This window comes from Naegleria fowleri (genome assembly GCF_008403515.1).
Source record: "Naegleria fowleri strain ATCC 30894 chromosome Unknown tig28, whole genome shotgun sequence".
In the NCBI taxonomy this organism is placed as follows: Eukaryota; Heterolobosea; class Eutetramitea; order Acrasida; family Naegleriidae; genus Naegleria; species Naegleria fowleri.
The window spans coordinates 608464-627548 of NW_025407960.1; the positions used below are offsets into that span (position 1 = coordinate 608464).

At 36.5% G+C, this 19085-nt stretch overlaps 9 protein-coding genes across 9 annotated transcripts; 4 read left to right on the forward strand and 5 right to left on the reverse strand.

Annotated features, from left to right (window-relative positions):
- Positions 1-94: 94 nt before the first annotated feature.
- Positions 95-783, forward strand: FDP41_002098 (uncharacterized protein; the record flags this gene model as incomplete). The annotated part of the gene is made up of 2 exons (XM_044705255.1): positions 95-402; positions 450-783. 2 exons carry the CDS (start codon positions 95-97, stop codon positions 781-783), a joined length of 642 nt encoding a protein of 213 aa, XP_044563741.1.
- Positions 784-810: 27 nt separating this feature from the next.
- Positions 811-2874, reverse strand: FDP41_002099 (uncharacterized protein; the record flags this gene model as incomplete). Its single annotated transcript, XM_044705256.1, has 1 exon — positions 811-2874. The coding sequence occupies one exon, from the start codon at positions 2872-2874 to the stop codon at positions 811-813; it is 2064 nt and encodes a 687-aa protein (XP_044563742.1).
- Positions 2875-3202: 328 nt separating this feature from the next.
- FDP41_002100 (uncharacterized protein) lies at positions 3203-4538 on the reverse strand (the record flags this gene model as incomplete). The annotated part of the gene is made up of 3 exons (XM_044705259.1): positions 3203-3739; positions 3914-4215; positions 4367-4538. The coding sequence occupies 3 exons, from the start codon at positions 4536-4538 to the stop codon at positions 3203-3205; spliced, it is 1011 nt and encodes a 336-aa protein (XP_044563743.1).
- Positions 4539-4827: 289 nt separating this feature from the next.
- FDP41_002101 (uncharacterized protein) lies at positions 4828-7716 on the reverse strand (the record flags this gene model as incomplete). The annotated part of the gene is made up of 3 exons (XM_044705260.1): positions 4828-6785; positions 6843-7042; positions 7100-7716. 3 exons carry the CDS (start codon positions 7714-7716, stop codon positions 4828-4830), a joined length of 2775 nt encoding a protein of 924 aa, XP_044563744.1.
- Positions 7717-7933: 217 nt separating this feature from the next.
- FDP41_002102 (uncharacterized protein) lies at positions 7934-9571 on the reverse strand (the record flags this gene model as incomplete). The annotated part of the gene is made up of 3 exons (XM_044705261.1): positions 7934-8371; positions 8442-8773; positions 9238-9571. 3 exons carry the CDS (start codon positions 9569-9571, stop codon positions 7934-7936), a joined length of 1104 nt encoding a protein of 367 aa, XP_044563745.1.
- Positions 9572-10234: 663 nt separating this feature from the next.
- Positions 10235-11790, forward strand: FDP41_002103 (uncharacterized protein; the record flags this gene model as incomplete). The annotated part of the gene is made up of 4 exons (XM_044705262.1): positions 10235-10511; positions 10653-10680; positions 10838-11064; positions 11144-11790. The coding sequence occupies 4 exons, from the start codon at positions 10235-10237 to the stop codon at positions 11788-11790; spliced, it is 1179 nt and encodes a 392-aa protein (XP_044563746.1).
- A 572-nt stretch (positions 11791-12362) lies between these two features.
- On the forward strand, positions 12363-15326 carry FDP41_002104 (uncharacterized protein; the record flags this gene model as incomplete). Its single annotated transcript, XM_044705263.1, has 3 exons — positions 12363-12581; positions 12683-13679; positions 13723-15326. 3 exons carry the CDS (start codon positions 12363-12365, stop codon positions 15324-15326), a joined length of 2820 nt encoding a protein of 939 aa, XP_044563747.1.
- Positions 15327-15477: 151 nt separating this feature from the next.
- FDP41_002105 (uncharacterized protein) lies at positions 15478-17060 on the forward strand (the record flags this gene model as incomplete). The annotated part of the gene is made up of 2 exons (XM_044705264.1): positions 15478-16859; positions 16922-17060. The coding sequence occupies 2 exons, from the start codon at positions 15478-15480 to the stop codon at positions 17058-17060; spliced, it is 1521 nt and encodes a 506-aa protein (XP_044563748.1).
- A 21-nt stretch (positions 17061-17081) lies between these two features.
- On the reverse strand, positions 17082-18578 carry FDP41_002106 (uncharacterized protein; the record flags this gene model as incomplete). Its single annotated transcript, XM_044705265.1, has 1 exon — positions 17082-18578. One exon carries the CDS (start codon positions 18576-18578, stop codon positions 17082-17084), a length of 1497 nt encoding a protein of 498 aa, XP_044563749.1.
- Positions 18579-19085: the final 507 nt, after the last annotated feature.

A 19085-nucleotide genomic window follows, 5' to 3' on the forward strand; every position in this document is an offset into this window, starting at 1 on the left:
TTAGGCCCAAAATGGAAGGCAAAAGTCTGATTGCCTACGCTCTCGATCCCCCTCCGTCGATCGGGAGGAATACAACGAGCGCACACTGCAAAAAATGGAACGACTTGTGGTGCAAAATGAGGCCGAACGCCACGTACAAGCCTATCTGGAGTATCGAATGATTGTTGGCGATCGGGACGGAGGTGTTCTCCTTCCAGAGGAAGAATATGAGAAATTAAGGAAAGAATTCTATGCCAAGAGAGAACAACATAATTTACATTTTGTAGACACCTCATACATCCGAGGTCAAAACAAAAGACACCAGCCCAACAGCGAAGAAATGAAATACGAGAAGAGCAAAAAGGATTCTTCCAAAAATAGAATTTTAAAACCGAACGTGTCCTTATTAGATTTGTACAAAACGTAGGTTGGACAGTGAGGGTGTTTGCAAAATTAATATATCACTTTAGGCCGCCTCAGTTTGAATTTCATATCTCCATTTCATCCTCTTCCTTTAGACCAAAAAGTTCGTCCACAAGTTGTGATTCGCTCAAAGTTACCAGAGTAAATTCTGCTAAAAGAATCGTCAGTGGAATCCCTAAGGAGCAAAGCAAACTTTCATCCAAACAACTTCCATCAGTGTCACGGTTTCAGCAGATTGAAGATGATGATCAAACAAAGCTGGATGAAATGACTGCTCAATTACAGAATGATTCTTCATTAAGCGAGGCTAAAAAATATTATCTTAAAAAACAAATACAATTATTGAAGGTGAAAATTGCAAAGGCTGCAAAGAATGAATAATGTGATTCGCGTTTGGTAGGTCATAAATTACATGGAGAGGTCCAGGAGCGACTCTTGCTTTTGTGGAATTTCTTGAGGTATTACAGCTGTACTTGTTGCTGCAACAAACAATTCAGTGTTGATAGGACCAATCAACCCCTCGGTCAACTCTTTGTGGTTGGATATCAAAAATGCTGTGGCTTTAAACTTGGGAGTCATACCCTCTTTGTCACTACAATCATCTTTAACACTGCGTTGATTTGGTATTTTCGTAGATAAAAAAAGATGAGAAAAAACGATGGATAGATCCTTAATGTTCTGCTCTGATGTTTGATAGTTGTCACTCACTAAACAGAGAAAATTGGAGATGGTGTAAAAAATTTCAATATTCTGTTTTGGAAGATCTTTGATAGCATCTCTAAGAATTTGGATCTTTTCTTGAGCACTTTGAGAGCTGTTGTTGCAAGTATCAATTATTTTTCTATACAATAAAGAGGTGAAGAGAGGTTCTGGTAGAGATTCTAAAAAGTAGCAAATGAGTGAAGCAACAGAATATGGAGATGTGTCATGGTCAGACAGTAAATCTTGCTCATCAGAAATGTGTCCATGATCAAAATTGAGCATTAGTCGCAACATGAGCGTGTCTCGTGTGTCATATTCGTTGGAGAACAATCTTGGGAATTCTAAGGCAGCACTCTTTTTCAGATATGATATACAAATATTAACCATTCGTTTGGAACAATCGTCAATGTCTACACCGAATAGTGGCTTTGAAGCAGTATTGTTCATATAGATCATTGATGCATTTGCATAGGTTGTTAATCCCATTCGTCCTCCAAGCACAACAAGTCTATTGTTGAAAATTAAGGTTTTTGCAAGAATCAATGTGCATTCACTGGCTCCAATACCTGCTGTTGTTAACTTGAAGTTTCTAATATTGTAAATAAGAACATCATCTAAAATAGGTTCCTTAGAAAAAGCACCTCGTGGTCTGTCCAATAATTCACCACCAATGATAAATATAAAATCATCAAAAATAGCAGCTGAACCCCATCGAGCTGGTATCAGATCTACAGTTTCAGGTTTTTGAGGAATCATTCCAGCAATTTGCCAAGTATTTGTGGCAATATCGTACTCTAAAAACTCTTTAAATGGAATGTCTTCATTTCTTTCACTAAGTCCACAGCCACCAATGACATAAAATTTCTCTCGTTTTTCACACAAAACCATCGAATGACCATATCTTCCTGGTCTTGGAGGAGATTTCAATTGAGTCCAAGTATTTGTCTTGTAATTGAATGCCCAAAAATCATTAAGTGGTTCTGGAATGGCCTTTTTAAATGTTTGAGCAAATGCATAACCAAATCCTTTTGGTTGTTGTCCAGATATTCCATTGAAACCTTCTCCTCCATAGACATATAAAATTCCTTTATAGGCACATGCACTGTGGTACCTTCTTGGTTTTGGAATGGGTGTATTTTCTGGTGTTCTAATTCTTTGAATTGTATTTTGTGACAAATCAATGTCATAAATATATGGATCATATTGAGAATTATCATCACTCTTTCCTGTAATCCCATTTCCAATTTGTTTAAAGAAATTATTTAAATTAGTTCCAATACTACTCGAACTATAACCCACTTGACCTCCATATAACAACAAATGTTCAGAGTTGATTTGATTGAGAGTATGATGAGCTCGGGGTCTCTCTTGAAAATCTTCAATCACATGTGCTTCATTCTCCTGTATCATTCGTAGAGAAATACTCTTCCAATCTAATTTCTCGACATAGTACAACAAAAGTGGATGATGGAACTGATTGAATCTTGTTTTTCCTCCATGTACATAGAATCGGTTCGGATCTACATGTCCTTTCATATGCACTGCAGCAAAGCCTTCGGAAGGGAATGGAGCAAATTCATCCCGAATCATGTACATGTCATCGTTATGGAGAGGTTGCCAAATATTGGAGTTTCTATTGGAATCATTAGGACTCTTCTTTCCACTTGCCACCCCTGATGATGATGGTTCGGATTCATCCATCATCCATGCAATGGATTTTTCAAAGACTGTATTAATTCCATCCGATACTGTGGTGAAAGGATTCATCATCTCTCTTCAAGAAGGTGAAGTGATGAAGAGGGTACTACTCGAAGTATTGAAATTGTTTTTCGCGGAGAGAGAAGAGGCTTGATGGGTTTTTTTGGTGATGAGTGGTTTGATGGACAATCTCCGTAACCCTCCTTTCCGGGATCAAACGAGCAAGATCTTGCCTCGAGTGTCTTTTTCTTGCATGGATTCTCTTTCGGGATGAATATTATTATAATCATTGGATTGTTATGGAAATTTTAGTAACGATGCCACTCATGCATGCACTACAACTCTTTGAAATTGAGAGAGAATTAAATAGTGAGTATATTAATTTATATCTCCAAAAGTATTACTTCTTTTCTTGATTTCCATTACTATTATTACTATTATTGAATAATCTAAACACATATTTCACATATTCATAAGTCGTCCATGTCACTGCTGCTGAGGGCGTAAAGAATACCACTCTTGGAATCGATCCTCTGAATAGATTTCTTACGAGTCCACCTGACTCTGATCCCAACAATGCAAGTGCTTCTTTCACATTCGATGCTTGTCCAACTTGAAGAAGAGTTTTCACAACATCAAAAGGATTGGAGACCAAACCACCTGCAGCACCAGCAAGGCCACCAGCTGCAAAATGTTTGACATGTTTCCATTTGTCTTCATCGTGATCATGATGGTGGTGATCATGATCATCATGGTCATCATGTTCGAATAATTTCTTCTTAACAAATTCATAGGTCACAAAGTGAACACTCGTATATGGAATGTTCATCAAAACTGTGGTAGGTAAACTCACAAAGAATCCTCTTAGACCTCTTAAGGCATAAATTTCACGCGAGGCATCCATAAAGTTGTAATTTTGAATATGTCCTTTAAGTTGCTATTGAAAATTCATATGATAATCAAAAGGATGGTCATGCAGTGAGCAACATGTATCATTCAAATAATAATCATAAAAACATGTACAAATGAATTTCATGTCAATCATTCCATCATGCCATTTAAATTTTCAATCAACATTTCACATCAATAAATTTCACTTCACACCACCTACCATATGTTGCTTAATCACATCAATTGGTGTTGCAATACCATCGTGACCAATAGTTGCTGCCACACCTGCAATAGCACTCACACTTGCATTACTTGTAAAATGTTGTTCACGACCTCCTTGAAATAATCTTTTCACTGCTTCATAAGTTGCAAAATAAAAGGCATGTGACGGTAAGGCTCCATAAAGAACCACTGTTAGACCACTATAATAATTTTTCAAACTTCCAATGGCTCGGATGGATTGCCAAATACCCTTATTTGTTGATTGGACATAGGTTTTGATGGTGTCAACAGGATACATGACTAAAGAATTTCAAATGTTTCACAAAACATTGTTTCAAATTGTGGAATGGTCCATGAGAGAGTGTGTACGTGTGTGTGTTGTTGTTCATGTTCAACACACATAAATTTTGAGTCAAAATTCATACAAATTTTGAAAGATTTCAAGACATACCAGCATGTTCCATGAGTCCGGCCATTGCTCCGGCTGTCATGTATTGAATTGGATTTCCTTTTAACTCTTCATCGTCCTCCAATTCTTCAACATGAGTGTAATAAGTAGGAGATGATGACCGATTTAAACGAATGGTTGGATTTAATTCCTCTTTATCATAATTCCGATTCATGTTGCAGAATGTATTTGTGATTATGTGTAGATAATAATAATAATTTTAAAATTGGGTAATTCTGCGCATGCGTCGGTGTGATGATGATGGTGGTGAGAAGGTGAAAGAAATGAACAAATTTGAGCTTTTTTTCAAATCCTTTTTCTTTCCGTGGAATGGACGGACTGCTGGAATCTTTTTGCAGGAACAAAACAAAGCGTGGAAAAAGATTCTTTGTGTTCATGCACAAAAGGGAGTTGATTCATCATTCTCACATAGGTGACGCATGCTCACTCTCATCCTCAGGTGGTTATTGTTTCTGTTTGTCTTTAGATTCTTGTTGCTGCTGAATCACTTGTTCAATGAAGGGAATTGCTTTGGATTTAGATTCCTTGTCTTTTTGTTTCATTTCTTCTAGACACTTAGAGAGGACATGTAGAACTGCCGTATCATTCTTTTGATTCATTTCGAGCCACCATTTGCTATATTCTCGTAAAGAAATGTTCATGTGTTCATGAGGAGGAACAATCCACTCAGAATTTTCAACTTTGGTGAAAAGTAAATGAACCAACAGGACAATGTATGACAAATTGTTGGTGACTAAATGTTTCTCTACTGATTGATAATCGCTTTGAAACAGAGTCTTAAGGAGTGCTCTGAAAAGTAAATGTCCATTTGTTTGATAGTTAATGTCATCAGCAAAAAAGTCTCCAATCATTAATTGTAACTGCTTGGCATCATTTAACACGGACAAGAAATGAGCTTCTCTCTCCTCCAATGGGTAGGTCCGCGATAATGTGATCACTTTTAAGGTAAGTTCCACAGTTATGTACAAGTATAGTTGCTCAATTAAGGGCAGGAAAATGTTTTGTTGCGATTGCTGAGTGTCATAAATGGATAAGTAAACTCTCTTGGCACACTTCATACAATAGAAGAACTGCTTTACAAACAGGGAATTTGAGTTGTACTCTCCTCCCATTTCGAGGTGGCTCATTTCCAATTGCTGCTGTTTCTGCGATAACTCTCCTTCTGACAAATGCATATTCCGTAATACAGTCAATAATTGTTTCTTGATGACATCGAATACAGGTTGCAAAATTTGCTTTGCAACTTCATCCAACTTCTTTAACGATGGCTCTAAGTGAATTTCTAGCCGCGTAAATACAGGAATACTCGAAAAGGTCTTGATTACCTTTCTTGTAGATGATAAAAGTAAATAAATGGATGTGAAAAGATTTGCATTAAACGTCTGTGCGGGTGATGGTGTTTTAGCCATATTGCTGAGAGAATTTCCCTCCAGAACCGAAAGGAGATCAATATCTTTTGCTGATGCATCAGTTATCATCATTTCTTCGATTTTGTTTGAAAATAATTGAAGAGCTTTTCCAACATTCTTTCCAACATCAATAAAAAGCTTGGTATCTGTTTTAACATTACTTAATTCTTGTTGAATTAGTGAGGTCAAGTTTCTAATGTCAGAAGAGGAGAGACCTTTGAAACCACCAGAATCGGTTTTTGATTTTGGAAGATTGACTTTGGAAAAAAGCTGCTTTGTCTTGTCGAATAGTCTATTTAAACACAGACCTAAATAACGAATCTCAAGAGGATCCAACACTGTTGTCATCCATCGTTGGGGTCGTAATTCTTGTTGTGTAAGTATTGGCAAGTAATTTGAGATAGAGTTAGAGAATTCCTTCATCATTGATTTAAATTGAGGATACTCATTGATTAATAAATCCTTAATTATTTGATTGTTACTATTGAGTGTCCTTTTGATGGCATCATCAAATGCTTCTGCTATCGACTTCCAAAAACTTTCCAAGAAATTATCATTTCCACGTTCTTTGAGTATCGATGAAAATTCTACCTGAGTCAATGTATCTCGTTTTTTCTTAACAACCATATCCAAGTGGTGGACTTGTGCAAAGTTGGTCTCTACATCAAACAACATTGATTTAAGCTGAACTAAATATTGAGTTCTAAATCCTTCATTGGTTTTTGTGACCTTTTGGTTAATGGTTGATTTTATGCCTGAAACTGCTGTATTTAATTGCTGGTCCACAATCTCAGATACTGTCTCGGATAAAATTCCAAAATTAAAGAACACTTGTAAACCAGTGGCAACCAACGATTGTTGCTTGTTTTTCATTCCTTCCTTGATGGATTTCAACGCTTCATTTTTCATCTCTATAGTGATTTCTTTCACATAGGGAATTTCTTTCTCAACAATATTAATTTTCTCCAACTCTTTTGATTTGATGATTTGTTCTATGAAACAGTATATATATGTTCAGTTCATTTTCACAATACCAATTTTGTACTCACCCAAATCATAAATATATTGAGAAACGTTAAATAAATTTGTCTGCTCAGAGCTGTAACCGCTGTAACTCTTTCTTAGCTTGGAAACCAGAGACAAGAAGGTGTACACTTTTCGAAGAAGTTCAATTGTTTCAAATATGTTGTACAGTTGCTTATATCGAGTGTTTAAATTTGTGTAGCTCGATCCCAAGCTTGATTGGAGTCTAGCAGGAAATTAAAACTAATTAAAATAACTAATGGGCAAAATGCGTGAAACCTACTTGGACACAGAATGTTGTAGTGATTCCACGTTTTTCTTCACTTGTATTAAGTCATCTTCAAGCTTTTGTATTTCAAAGATGCTCTTATAAAAGCCTTTTCCAGAAATTGTATTTTGGTACTGATAAACGAGAGACATATCTGTTTCTTCCGTGTTCTTTAGCTCATCACCCAATGTTTTTGACAAGAAATTCTTAAATTCTAACTCATCATCTTCGAGTTGAGAGCTTTGTTTTTCGAAAATTTTGAAAATTTGATTATCAATCACAGAAATGCCTTCATGAAGTTTTGAAATCTCGGAATCTAGCAAGCCATGTGATTTTACGCTTGTTTGATCATCCTCTTCTTTCAATTTGTTTTTCAAATAATTTGCAACATCAAATGATAGAGGCTCATCTGATGAGTTTTGATTCTCCACAAACAATTTTAAATATGGATCCTCCTTGAAATACTTTTGAATTTGATTCATTTCCTCCGAAGCAGATACATGACCCAGCTGTGTTGATGATGATTGTTTTTTCAACTGAGAATTTGATTCTTGATCCATACGGCCACTCATCATCCTTCCAACAATGGAGGCTGCTCCCGATGATAGATGACCATTCGATGATGAAGACATTTTTTTGTAACCGAGCACTGTTCAAATTCCTCTGAGAAACTCAAGAAAGTTCTCAAGCATAGTAACAGGGAATCCATCTGAGTTTCTCATGCATACATGGAAATCGCACATTCATGTTCAGACAATTAAGGTCATCAATGAACAAGTTATACTATTTTTTTTACTATTTAAATAGTCAAAACTGATATGTTTTGATTTTGAAGACTTGAAAATCATCTTAATGTTTTCTATTCTTAAAGAGCTTGACATGCTTATCCATTGAATTCACCACTGGTTCATTCAATAATTGATCTGCCTCTTGTTCACTAAGAGCTCCATGTTCCTTCATTTTGATAATTCTCTTTTTATCCCATTCCATTTCCTCTCTCCATTGTTCTTCATGATTATAAATAATATCCTTATCACCTCCATAACTCTTATCCAATTGAGAAACATCAATAAAAGGTTCCATAAAAGCTCTCAATTCTGCATGTTTTGTTCCTTTACAAAATTGAATTTTCTGTTTCGTGACTGGAGGAATGAAAGGAGAAATAATTTTGTAAAACCAATGAAAGACTTTAGGAGCATGAACCATCAAACAAAGGCCCAATCGTTCAGGAAAGTGAGAACCCAAAATTTCAACTGCTTGTTTGCACACACTCAATGGAGGAGCAGACTTATTTAGTTAAATCATCATCACCATCATCATTACCATGAATTAAAGACTTCCTCTATCAACAACCTACCTTTGTCGTGTAGTCTCTAAAATCACAAACCCAAGTAATTTGTTGGCAACGATTGTCATCATCATCCTCTCCAACCACTCGATAGGTGGCTGCAATCAAAGTGTACACAAGGAGATACAAACCAACGACAGGATCTTTGGTTAAATCACGTCCAGCATGAAGATAAACAATGGGACGATTGGCCTTATCAAAACCACGAATATAAATTTTAGCAGCACTTGCCTCATACCACAATTGTTTGGCACTCAAATGATAGGGTTTGTAAGGGGATTCAATCCAAGTGAGTGAAGATTTGAGTAATTTGAAGGAATTATTGAGATCCCAATCTCTGGCTATTGATAGTGTAGTGGTTATGAGTGTATTGTTGTTGATAGAGTTGGAGAGTATATATTCATTCAATGATTGTGTGTCAGTGATTGGGAGCAATGTTGTCGAATTGTTCCAGGGGTGGATGAATATGAGGTTAACCAATCCAAGAAAAGAAAGTGTTTACGCGATGGAATCATTGGTTCATGAAAATGGAAAAAAGGAATTGGAAGCGACATCACGCACACAGCGGAAGAAGAAGACGAAGCGTCCAAATGCATTCCGTGTTCCAATTCCATTCGCAATTTTGTTTCGAATGATGAAATCATGGGAGAGAGAGCGAGTGAGTGAGTGAAACACAAACAACACGTGAAGCGAGAAGAGAGAGAGTGTGTGTGCATGTCAGCGAGTGAGTCCACAATGATTATCGTTCATAATATTATGAATGATTCATTCAAGACACACACACAACATGGAATGAACAACATACCTTTCAAGTATCGAATCATGGTTTTAGGTTCATCATGAAAACAATAATAAATTTGTAATTTGGTCATTTTCGAACGTTCTGCATTCACCATTTCTTTGAATTTCTCTAAAATTCCTTGTTGAACATCTGTCAATTGATGGGATTGAGTTTGTAATTGATTGAGAGAATTCACGGAGAGTGAAGTTGCAAATTCTTCTCTCACTGCTTCTTCGACGTCAATGTTTTCATCATCATTAACGACAAGATTTTCTTCTGTTCCTTCTGGATTCATCAACACGGAAGTAGTACTTGTGGAAGGTTGTTCTTCAAAGGTGGTTGCTGTTGCGGTAGACATGAAGAATGTGCGGAAGGAATGTGTGTGTTCAAAAATAATGAAAGGTTGATGGCTGTCAGTAATCAACAAACACTAGGTTAAGACAATGGGCTCTTGGTAAAGAAGGGAGCGTTGCAACGTGTGATTGTTTTTCTTTCGGGTGTGTTTTGAAAATTATTCACGCTCCGAGCTTGGGTTTATTTGGCACGCGCTACACACGGCGTGAGAGTTGGTGGTGTTGTCGCAACTATTCAATTTTTGATTCGTGCGCCAAATCCTCCAAATCGATGCTCCTCTTCTTATGATCACGTTCGAACACCTATAACAGAGTAGTGATTCTCATAAACAAGAGCATTACTTCAGCAGTTCAGGAGAAAAGGTTTTTGAATAAAGGAAGTGTTGACTTGTTTGGATGTTTCTATTGAGGATATTGAGGATTAGTAGAAAGTTGTGTCTACAGTTACGTATATGAGTGGTTTTACGAAAGACAACTCGGACACATCTTCAATTGAAGGTTAAATTGAAGGTGAGACGAACACTTTCATCTTGTATTCTTGGTGGCATGAACTTGAGTGTACCTAGAATATAAATTTCGCGAATCGATCGCGATGGTAATCATTCACATCATTCAGATCCAGACGACATCTCGAAAATTGAGCGAATGGCCATTAAATACGCGAAAAAATGAAACCCCAAAACAACACAACCCTCTTGTTGTTGGTGATGATGGTCTTGCTCGTACTGATGACATTTACTACGACGAGCACCACAAGCCTTGGCCTCTCCACTCAAAACTCTCCCAAAACTCTCTCGAGCAAGATTTGTCTTCGTTTCATCTCTTCCGATTCCATCGCTGCATTGGGAGGAACATTTTTGGGATTTAATGTGCAACCAATGCCGAAGATTTGTCCTGGACCCACTGGAACATGTGATCTGTATATTAATCCAGTGAGCTGTTTGGGTAGGTTTGAATGAACATTTTTGGAATAGGATTCATAGGATGATCATGATGATGACGTTGGGTCCAACTCAATATTGTCCACAACAACATGCATGACGGTTGTTGATCTCTAAAACGACTATTATAATAACAACAACTTAGGTTGGAATGGCCCTTTGGGTGGTTATGGGTAGGTTTTCAAAAGTCTTTGATTTCAAAATGTTAATTTCAACAACCTGTTATGATCATCATCATGGCCATCATCTATGGACACACCACCATCATCATCATTTGGAATGACACAACAACACCACCCTAACACACACACAAACACTCTCACCATACAGACCATTGGCTAGTTTAGGACCATTGAGTCATGAAATTCCATCTCCAAATAATTCTTGGGAAATTCTTCGAAAATTTGTTCAACAAATATTGGGATCTGACAATGTGGATGCCGTTCGTTTCTTTATGGTTAATAATGCCCAAAATCCACTTTCTTCTGCAGGTCCTCTTGGTGATTCCTTTTTCACAGTGATGCCAAATATTAATGATTTTACTAAACATATGCAAGGTATGTAAAAATTGCATGAGATTGACAATGATGGTGTGAAATAACCATTTTGGGATCTTCTTGTATCCATTCAAATAAGGTTTGGGAGTTTGGAGTGTTCTTGGTCCAATTGGACCATTGGGAGCTTTGGGTCCATTAGGTCCATTAGGTCCAATGGGAATCCATAACTTCAATAGAACTGCTGATGGTGATTACATTGATGCAAATGGAAAAATTCAAACCACTTTAACTGTGAAATGGGATGAAAAGACAAGCATTCAGTGGCCATTGTTTGAAGACTATAAAAAAGAAAGAGCCATTCAACTTGGTAAACAAGGAAAATTAGATCCAAGTTTTATGGTTTCTGCTATTGGATCATTGACACCTGACGTCTATACCGTCACGGTTACTGAACCTCAATATGTGACCATTTTGACAGCTCCATCCATCTATGCCAAGAACTTTTTAATTACTGTGAAAGAAAAGAAATCAAAGCAGGTCATTGCTTCAACTGGCAGCTCTGTATCTTTCACACCATGGATTCAATTCTTTGTAGAACCATCGAGTTTGACGAATGGACCATTGCAATTTGAAATTAGTGTTGCTGTTGACCCATTGGATTGTGGATTGGCATCTGTGTTTGAATGCTTTATGGAATATTATTTGTATGTTGTTGGAAGTACAAAACACATATTGAGAAGGCCATCCATTGCATACAGTGGTCCATACATTAAACAGTCATGTTAAATAAATTCACAACATGCAATTCCACTATTCGAATCTTGGATGATAAAGGATTAAGATGTAACTTGGTGAATAGATTGGCCAACAGATTCACCAATGATGGGTTTGACAATTAAGGATCCTTTCATTTGTTGTCTGTATATAATCACCAAAATTTTATGACGGAAGGTGAAAGGAACATCATTCAACATCATGACCATCTTTAATAACCTAATTGGACAGACTCGATAGGATTGAATAAAATCTTTTCCTTTTCATTCCAAAGCAGCAACTTTTTTCACAGTCCAACTCTGCCGTTTGCTTGAAAGAGAAAGGGATCGCTTTCCGACTTGAAAATAAGAACGAAAAAAAAAATCAATCCTTTCTCATACGGGATTCATCATCACCAAGACGAGAAGAAGAAGCCTTTCTGCCGAACGTTCAAAACCTTCTTCAATTCACGAAGACTCGTACGAAACTTCGGCTACAATTTTTGGGCGAGACTTTGAATTTTGTTCTTCGGAAAAAGAATCCTGCACTGAGCTTTATTGACATCATTAATAATCATTGTTCTTGTAAATCATTTAATTTATAGAATGTACTCCCACGAGCAATTACCGAACAAATCGGTCTCATACTATTTATCATTGCCTTCCTATTGGATGGATAGGTTTTTTAGAGCAATTTTTTATTGGATCGGGTACATCACAGCGAGTGCTCCAATTTTGTTCATTGTGGCTGCCGTACTTTTTACAGGAGGAATTGGTGTCGGTATTATGAAAATTCAATTGATTACCGATCCTCAAAGCTTGTGGGTGAGTATTGATTTTTTGAGATTTTTCTCATTGATACAAATTTGGAAACGGCATATTGGTACTCCGATCCTATTATATTTTTTATTGAACGATTTTAAAAGGTCCCTCCCGACAGCGACACCGTTAAGCAAAAAAATTATTTTGATGACCAATTTACCCCATTCTTTAGAATTGAACAATTGATTTTTCTACCAAAAAACAAATCTGTGACAAATGCAATCAACAAGGAAATGTTCGAGGATGTTTATCAAATTCAAAAAGAAATATTAGAAATTCAGATTTGGGACACTTCAAACCATTCGTTACCACCAATCACATTGGATGATTTATGTTACAAGCCTATACCCTCTAAAGGTTGTATGATTCAGAGTCCAATGCAATTTTTCCAAATGAAACGTCAAAATTTAGAAAGATCCATGGACGTTACAAAATCTATTTTCATGTGTGTCCAAAGATTGAGCTTGCAATCTTTTTGCATGTCTGACATTGGCATTCCGGTTTATGATAAACAAGTTTTTGGAAAAGCAGCGTATAACACCACCACTCAAACAGCAAGTGCAGATGCCCTTATTGTTACATACCTTTTGAATAATGACAATGCAACAGCAGCTAAGGCTCTACTTTGGGAGAAGGAATTTTTGAATATTGCTGCTAAGCCTCGTGACCATGTCCTTGTCTATAGATCCGCTGAGAGATCTGTTCAAGATGAAATTTCTGACGAAACTGGAGATATTTATACTGTGCTAATCAGCTATGCTGCTATGTTTGTATATGTGGCCATTTCATTGGGACAAATTCATCCTGTCAAGTCAAGAATTGTGATGGGTTTGTGTGGAGTTATCATTGTGATTATGTCCGTTGTGATTTCTGCAGGTATTTGTGGTTTGTGTGGTGTGCCTGCTACGCTAATTATCATGGAAGTCATGCCGTTCCTCATTCTTGCGATCGGTGTTGATAACATGTTCATTATGGCCAACCATTTAGATCAAGTAACAAAGCTTAAAAAGAATCAAAATCTCACAATTGCTCAAATCATGGGAGAAACACTAGGAACTGTGGGCTCTTCCATGACATTGGCTTCAATTTCTGAGTTTTTAGGTAAGGTCTTTGAAAAATTCCAATTTTGCTAACCGTACTTTAGCGTTTATGTTGGGTAGCTTGACTAAGATGCCTGCTGTGCAAGCATTTTGTATTTATTCAGGAGTAGCTATCATCGTCAACTTTGTGCTACAAGTCACTTGCTTCTCTGCATTACTGTCATTAGATTTGAGAAGAAAATTAGGTAATAGACTAGAACTAGAACCAACTGTTGTTGTGACCTCCCCATTCTTGAGAAAAGATTGGATCAGTATTGCTGGTTTTATTAGACTTTTGATGAAGAAAACTATTGCTCCACTTGTAACGTTTATTCCATTGAGCTTATTGCTGATTGTTATTTTCTTAGGTCTTTCAGGCGCTTCTATTTATGCATCATTTTTCTTAAGCCAAGGTTTGGATCAAATAACAGCACTACCAACTGGATCCTATTTGGGAGAATATTATTTAATGCAAAGAACTTACTTGGATTTAGGTCCTCCTATCTACTACGTCACAGGAAAAATTAATTATACAGACCCTAAGGTGCAAGATCAAATGTCAAAGATGGTCAACATTGTGGCAGAAACTGAATATCTAGACAGAGGCAGCATTTTATTTTATTACGCTGACTTTAAGCAATGGGTATTAACAATTGAGTGTTCAAACAAGAACGTATCAGCAACTTCATATGTACCTCCTGAACATTACATTGAATGGCTCCAAGAATTCCTTGGTCAGCAAGAATGTTGTTCATTCCGTGGTCAAACAACCCCTCTTTGTGGATTCCAATACAAGAACGATGTAAAATTCTCTGCTGATGGAAAATCTATAGAAGCAGCCAGGTTAATGACTCAAACCAAAACTCTGATTACTCAAGAAGATTTTATTAATAGTATGAAATCAGCTTATTACACATCGGACTATCTGGCCAATCCAAAGAAGTATTTACCTCCAAGTCAATGGGACAACAATATTCCACTATCCACTTTCCCATATAGCATCTACTATATTTACTTTGCTCAGTACTTGTATTTACCAGAAGTTTCTGCAACGAATATTATGATTGCCAGTGGTGCAGTATTTTTGACGACTTTAATCTTATTGGGATCTCCTGTTGCCTCTATTTATGTATTAGTTTGTATTTTCATGATTTTGTCAAACTTGTTAGGAATCATGTCTGTGTGGGGTATATATGTGAATGCTCTCTCTGTTGTCAACTTGGTCATGTCTATTGGAATTAGTGTTGAATTTTGTGTACATATTACTCGAGCATTTATGAGAGCTAAAGGTACTCACAAAGAGAGAGTCAAGAAAGCAATGATTGGAATGGGCTCTTCAGTATTATCTGGTATTACATTTACCAAATTTATTGGAGTGGTTGTTCTTGCCTTCTCACATTCTGAAATTTTCCGAATTTACTATTTCAAAATGTATTTGAGCATTGTAGTTTCTGGTGCCCTACATGGACTGCTTTTCTTACCTGCCTTATTAACAATTGCAGGCCCTAGTCAAGATCCTGTTTCTGCACTTAAGGGTGAAGAAGACGAAGAAGAAGATGAGGAAGATGCTGCTGAAATTGACATTGCAGGTTCTGGACGAAGCGGATTTGTTAATCCACAACATTTAGATGAAGAGGAGCAAACATCTCCAATTAATTACTCTAAGTAACTGTTTTGGGACACACTGTTGATTATCAATGATCAACTTCTATCACACACCACTGTTTGATGTATCATCAAATAATCAACTCTTTATTTTCATATATAAATTATTTATTGCCAATTTAAATTTTAAAAAGGATTTGTTTTGAATTAAAAAAATGTCCTCACTTTCGCTTGTTCCTCCTTCGATCGATGGCAGCAGTAATGATGACGAGGATGAGAACAAGCCTAATTTAAACGATGATCATGTACTGACAACAACGAAGGAAGATGATAATAACAAGACAAAAGCAAGGGCGGAAGATAATTCTCATGTTTCAAACCATACGGCATTTTCCATAAATGATGATCATCGCAACTCTGTAAATATCCATCACCCTTTGGAAAATCCTTCCGAGAGCATTGTGGAGATTGAAAGCGAAGCCTTGAATATTATTTCAATTGAAACTACACAAAATTATAATAGCCATAACAATGTTGAAAGTGAGATGTCCTCCTCATCATCTTCTCATTACAATACTATCACATCAATCGATACTCACCAGCAATACAGTGAAAAAATTAATTTATTTGAAATTGGGCTTGATGCTCACTCAAAAACAGAGAATAGTACAACAGTGTCAACAAATCAAGTAACAGAGTCCAAAAACAATACAAAACCCGAAAAAAACGAAGAAGAGGAAGAGGAAGAGGAAGAAGAGGAAGAGATTTCAACAAAACCAATACCACTCAACTCAAAAATTTCTCACACCAAAAGTGAAGGACATTTAGATTCTTTTCTCTTGTCACGAAGATCACCAATTCGTAATGTTACTGAACCTCAAACACCTACACTTCTCAAACAACGCATTATGCAAAAATATAAGCAGCATATCCAACAGCAATCTAGTTTTACCACTGATACGGACACAGATGATGATATGGTTTTAACAAGCATGTCACAAAACAAATATTTTCGATTATTTTCTCTAATGATTGCTAAATTCTTTAGAATCCAATCTCGTGTGATAGCTCCAAGTGGAGGTGTACCACAAAATATTGAGGCTATACGGAAACAAGAAAAAGCTAACCGAATAATTCTCAGAGATATGTTAACCATGTTTATAAGTGGATTTTCAGTGTTTGGAATATTTGTCATTGTCTGGTATAACATTTATTTCAATACTGATTTTTTGAAGACTATTTTGGAAGGAAGAGATTCATTGATAGAACGATTTTATTTTTGTGTCAAGTGCATATTTATTAGTGCTTTGATTTTTCCTTTAATATTTATAGCCATTGTACGAAATCGATTGTTTGAGGAAGCTAGTAACCCCTTGTTGACAAATCTAATCAACAAGGAGCATCAATTGAAGCTTGTCATTCTGCAACGAATATTCCAAAACTCTATTGAACAATTTTTGATGCATTCTGTGAGTTGTGCAATGTTGAGTTATTATTTACCAAGAGAAGACCTCAGAATTTTAGTGTTTGCCACGGTCACTTTTCTATTTTGCAGGTTACTCTTTTGGATTGGATATTCCATTCACCATTCCTTGCGGTAGGTAGTTATTTCGTTATGATGAAACTCTTCACAATTTTCCTCTGTTGTTTTTGGAATAGTGCCCTCGGCATTGTCACAGGTGCCTTTTTCAACCTATTTTTGCTCGTTCTGTCTTGTTACTATATTTCAACGCAAGACATTTTGCCATTTATCATCAATGATATGCTTTTACCTCTTTTCGTTATATTTTCAGCATAGATGTTAAATCGCTAACTTTAATTAAATTTTATATGAATGGAATAGTGAAGATAAATCTCTAGCATAATCATTTCTGTTTTGGAAGTAATAGCAATTGTTGGAGTGTTGAGCGCAAACATCAAGAACATCAATGTCACAATTGCACAGCATTGGAAGTTGAATATTCATATTCTTAATGGTTTCCAAAAATTGCTTATTGAGCTGCTTGAGATATCGTTTTTCCTCTCTATATTCTTTCTTCTTTTGATCCTTTGTAGTGGTTGTTCTAGGATTAGAAAGTACTATTGAATTTGTTGGTGCTGTTTCAGGAATGGAAGAAATTTCATTAGCTTCTTCAGAGTGTGAACTTGCATTTAGAGGAATATAGTTTGGCTTGTTAAGTAAGGAGGATTGAGGTGTTTGGGCTGGCTCGTCTAGATATACAGTGAAAGAGGGAGCTTGAATTATGATCATATTTTCGTCCTTGCTAATTGCTCGTTCGTACTTGCCATACACTTCTTGAGATTTTGATGTGGCCAAATTTGCTAAATTATATCTTGCAAAATTTACAAAATCATTGACAGTTTTCTCATGAGATACTTCATCCACACTGCATTCATCCAATTCCTCAGAGGAGCTCGTTGTGTCACTCTCATGTGGAGATGGAAATGACGAACTACTTGATCTGTTATCAATCGATGCTTGATCTTCCTCAGTGTCATCCATATTTTTCGAAGGATCAGGTCTAGGAGTATTCATTCCACGCGGTGTATTATTTCCTCTAGGTGTGTTCATTCCTCTTGGTGTATTGCTTCTTGGGGTACAAGACCGTGGAGTGGTTGTTTTTGAGGAACTAGACAACGACGTTAGAGTATGACTTCCCTCTGATACTTGAGGTGAATTTTTCATATTTACATCATTCACTTGCTTTCCATACTCGCCCATCTTTTTTCGAAGCTCTATTTTCCGCATCTTCTCTTTCTGTAATTTTTCAACTTCAATTTGCTTGGCAAGAATGGTTTCGTTTTTTCGTTCTTGTATTCTTTGTTTGACCTTAATATTGAAATCTTTCAGTTTCTCTTCCTTTCGAAGTCTTCGTTCTGTCATGCTATCCTGGTAAAATTGAGCAGCATCATTGGCATTGGAAAATAGGTATTTACTTCCTTCTTCTCCGACAACCTCGGTTGAACACTTTTGGGCTCTTGCCACTCGAATGTTTTTGTTATGATGAAGACACACATGAAACTCTGCATTGAAGATGAATCTCTTTTTAGGATCAAGATCAATTTTTCCATTCGCAAGTTTATGCTCTCGGACCAAATAATTATTGATATTATCTTGATTATCGGCCACATGTTTTAAAATTCGTTTCTTGGTGCACGAGGAGAAGGAATCCCTTGTGTTGGAGATGATGGGTTCATTACGGAATTGTCTCACTCGTGTTGAAGGAATTCCAGGCAAGCTGTATGAGTGTCCCGAGGAAGAGGAATTGGCAGAGGAATTGGCAAACGAAGAACCTGATGAGGAATATGAATTCATATATTTTCTTTCTGATGAGGTTACAATTCGCAATGAATTTGAGGGTTTTGAAATGAAGAAGGCGGGAAATGTTTGTGTATTTGGCGGGAAATGTTTGTGTATTCACAAAGTTAGGAAAACGTCACCACCGATCAATCAACCATATTCTCTAGTCCATAATCCATTCAACATGAAAACCGTTCTTAGAAATAGGACATAAAAGGACACCAAATAAAAAATGATAAAACAACAACATCACAATGCCGTGTATTCCCATCATCATCACAGCTATGGAGTTGGAAATCATCCTTTGCATTTCATCATTTATGCTTTGATTGCCGTTCTGGTTATCATTATTTTGTATTTTATTGGAAAATCTTTTGTTCTGTAACGGAAGGGTGTCTTCTTACATTAAATACTTCCAATCACTGTTTCAAAACACAACAAGTGATCTTCTATAATTATAATTATCCAAGCTAAATGATGACAAACATTGTGAAAGCAGCAAAATGAACTATATATTCTTTT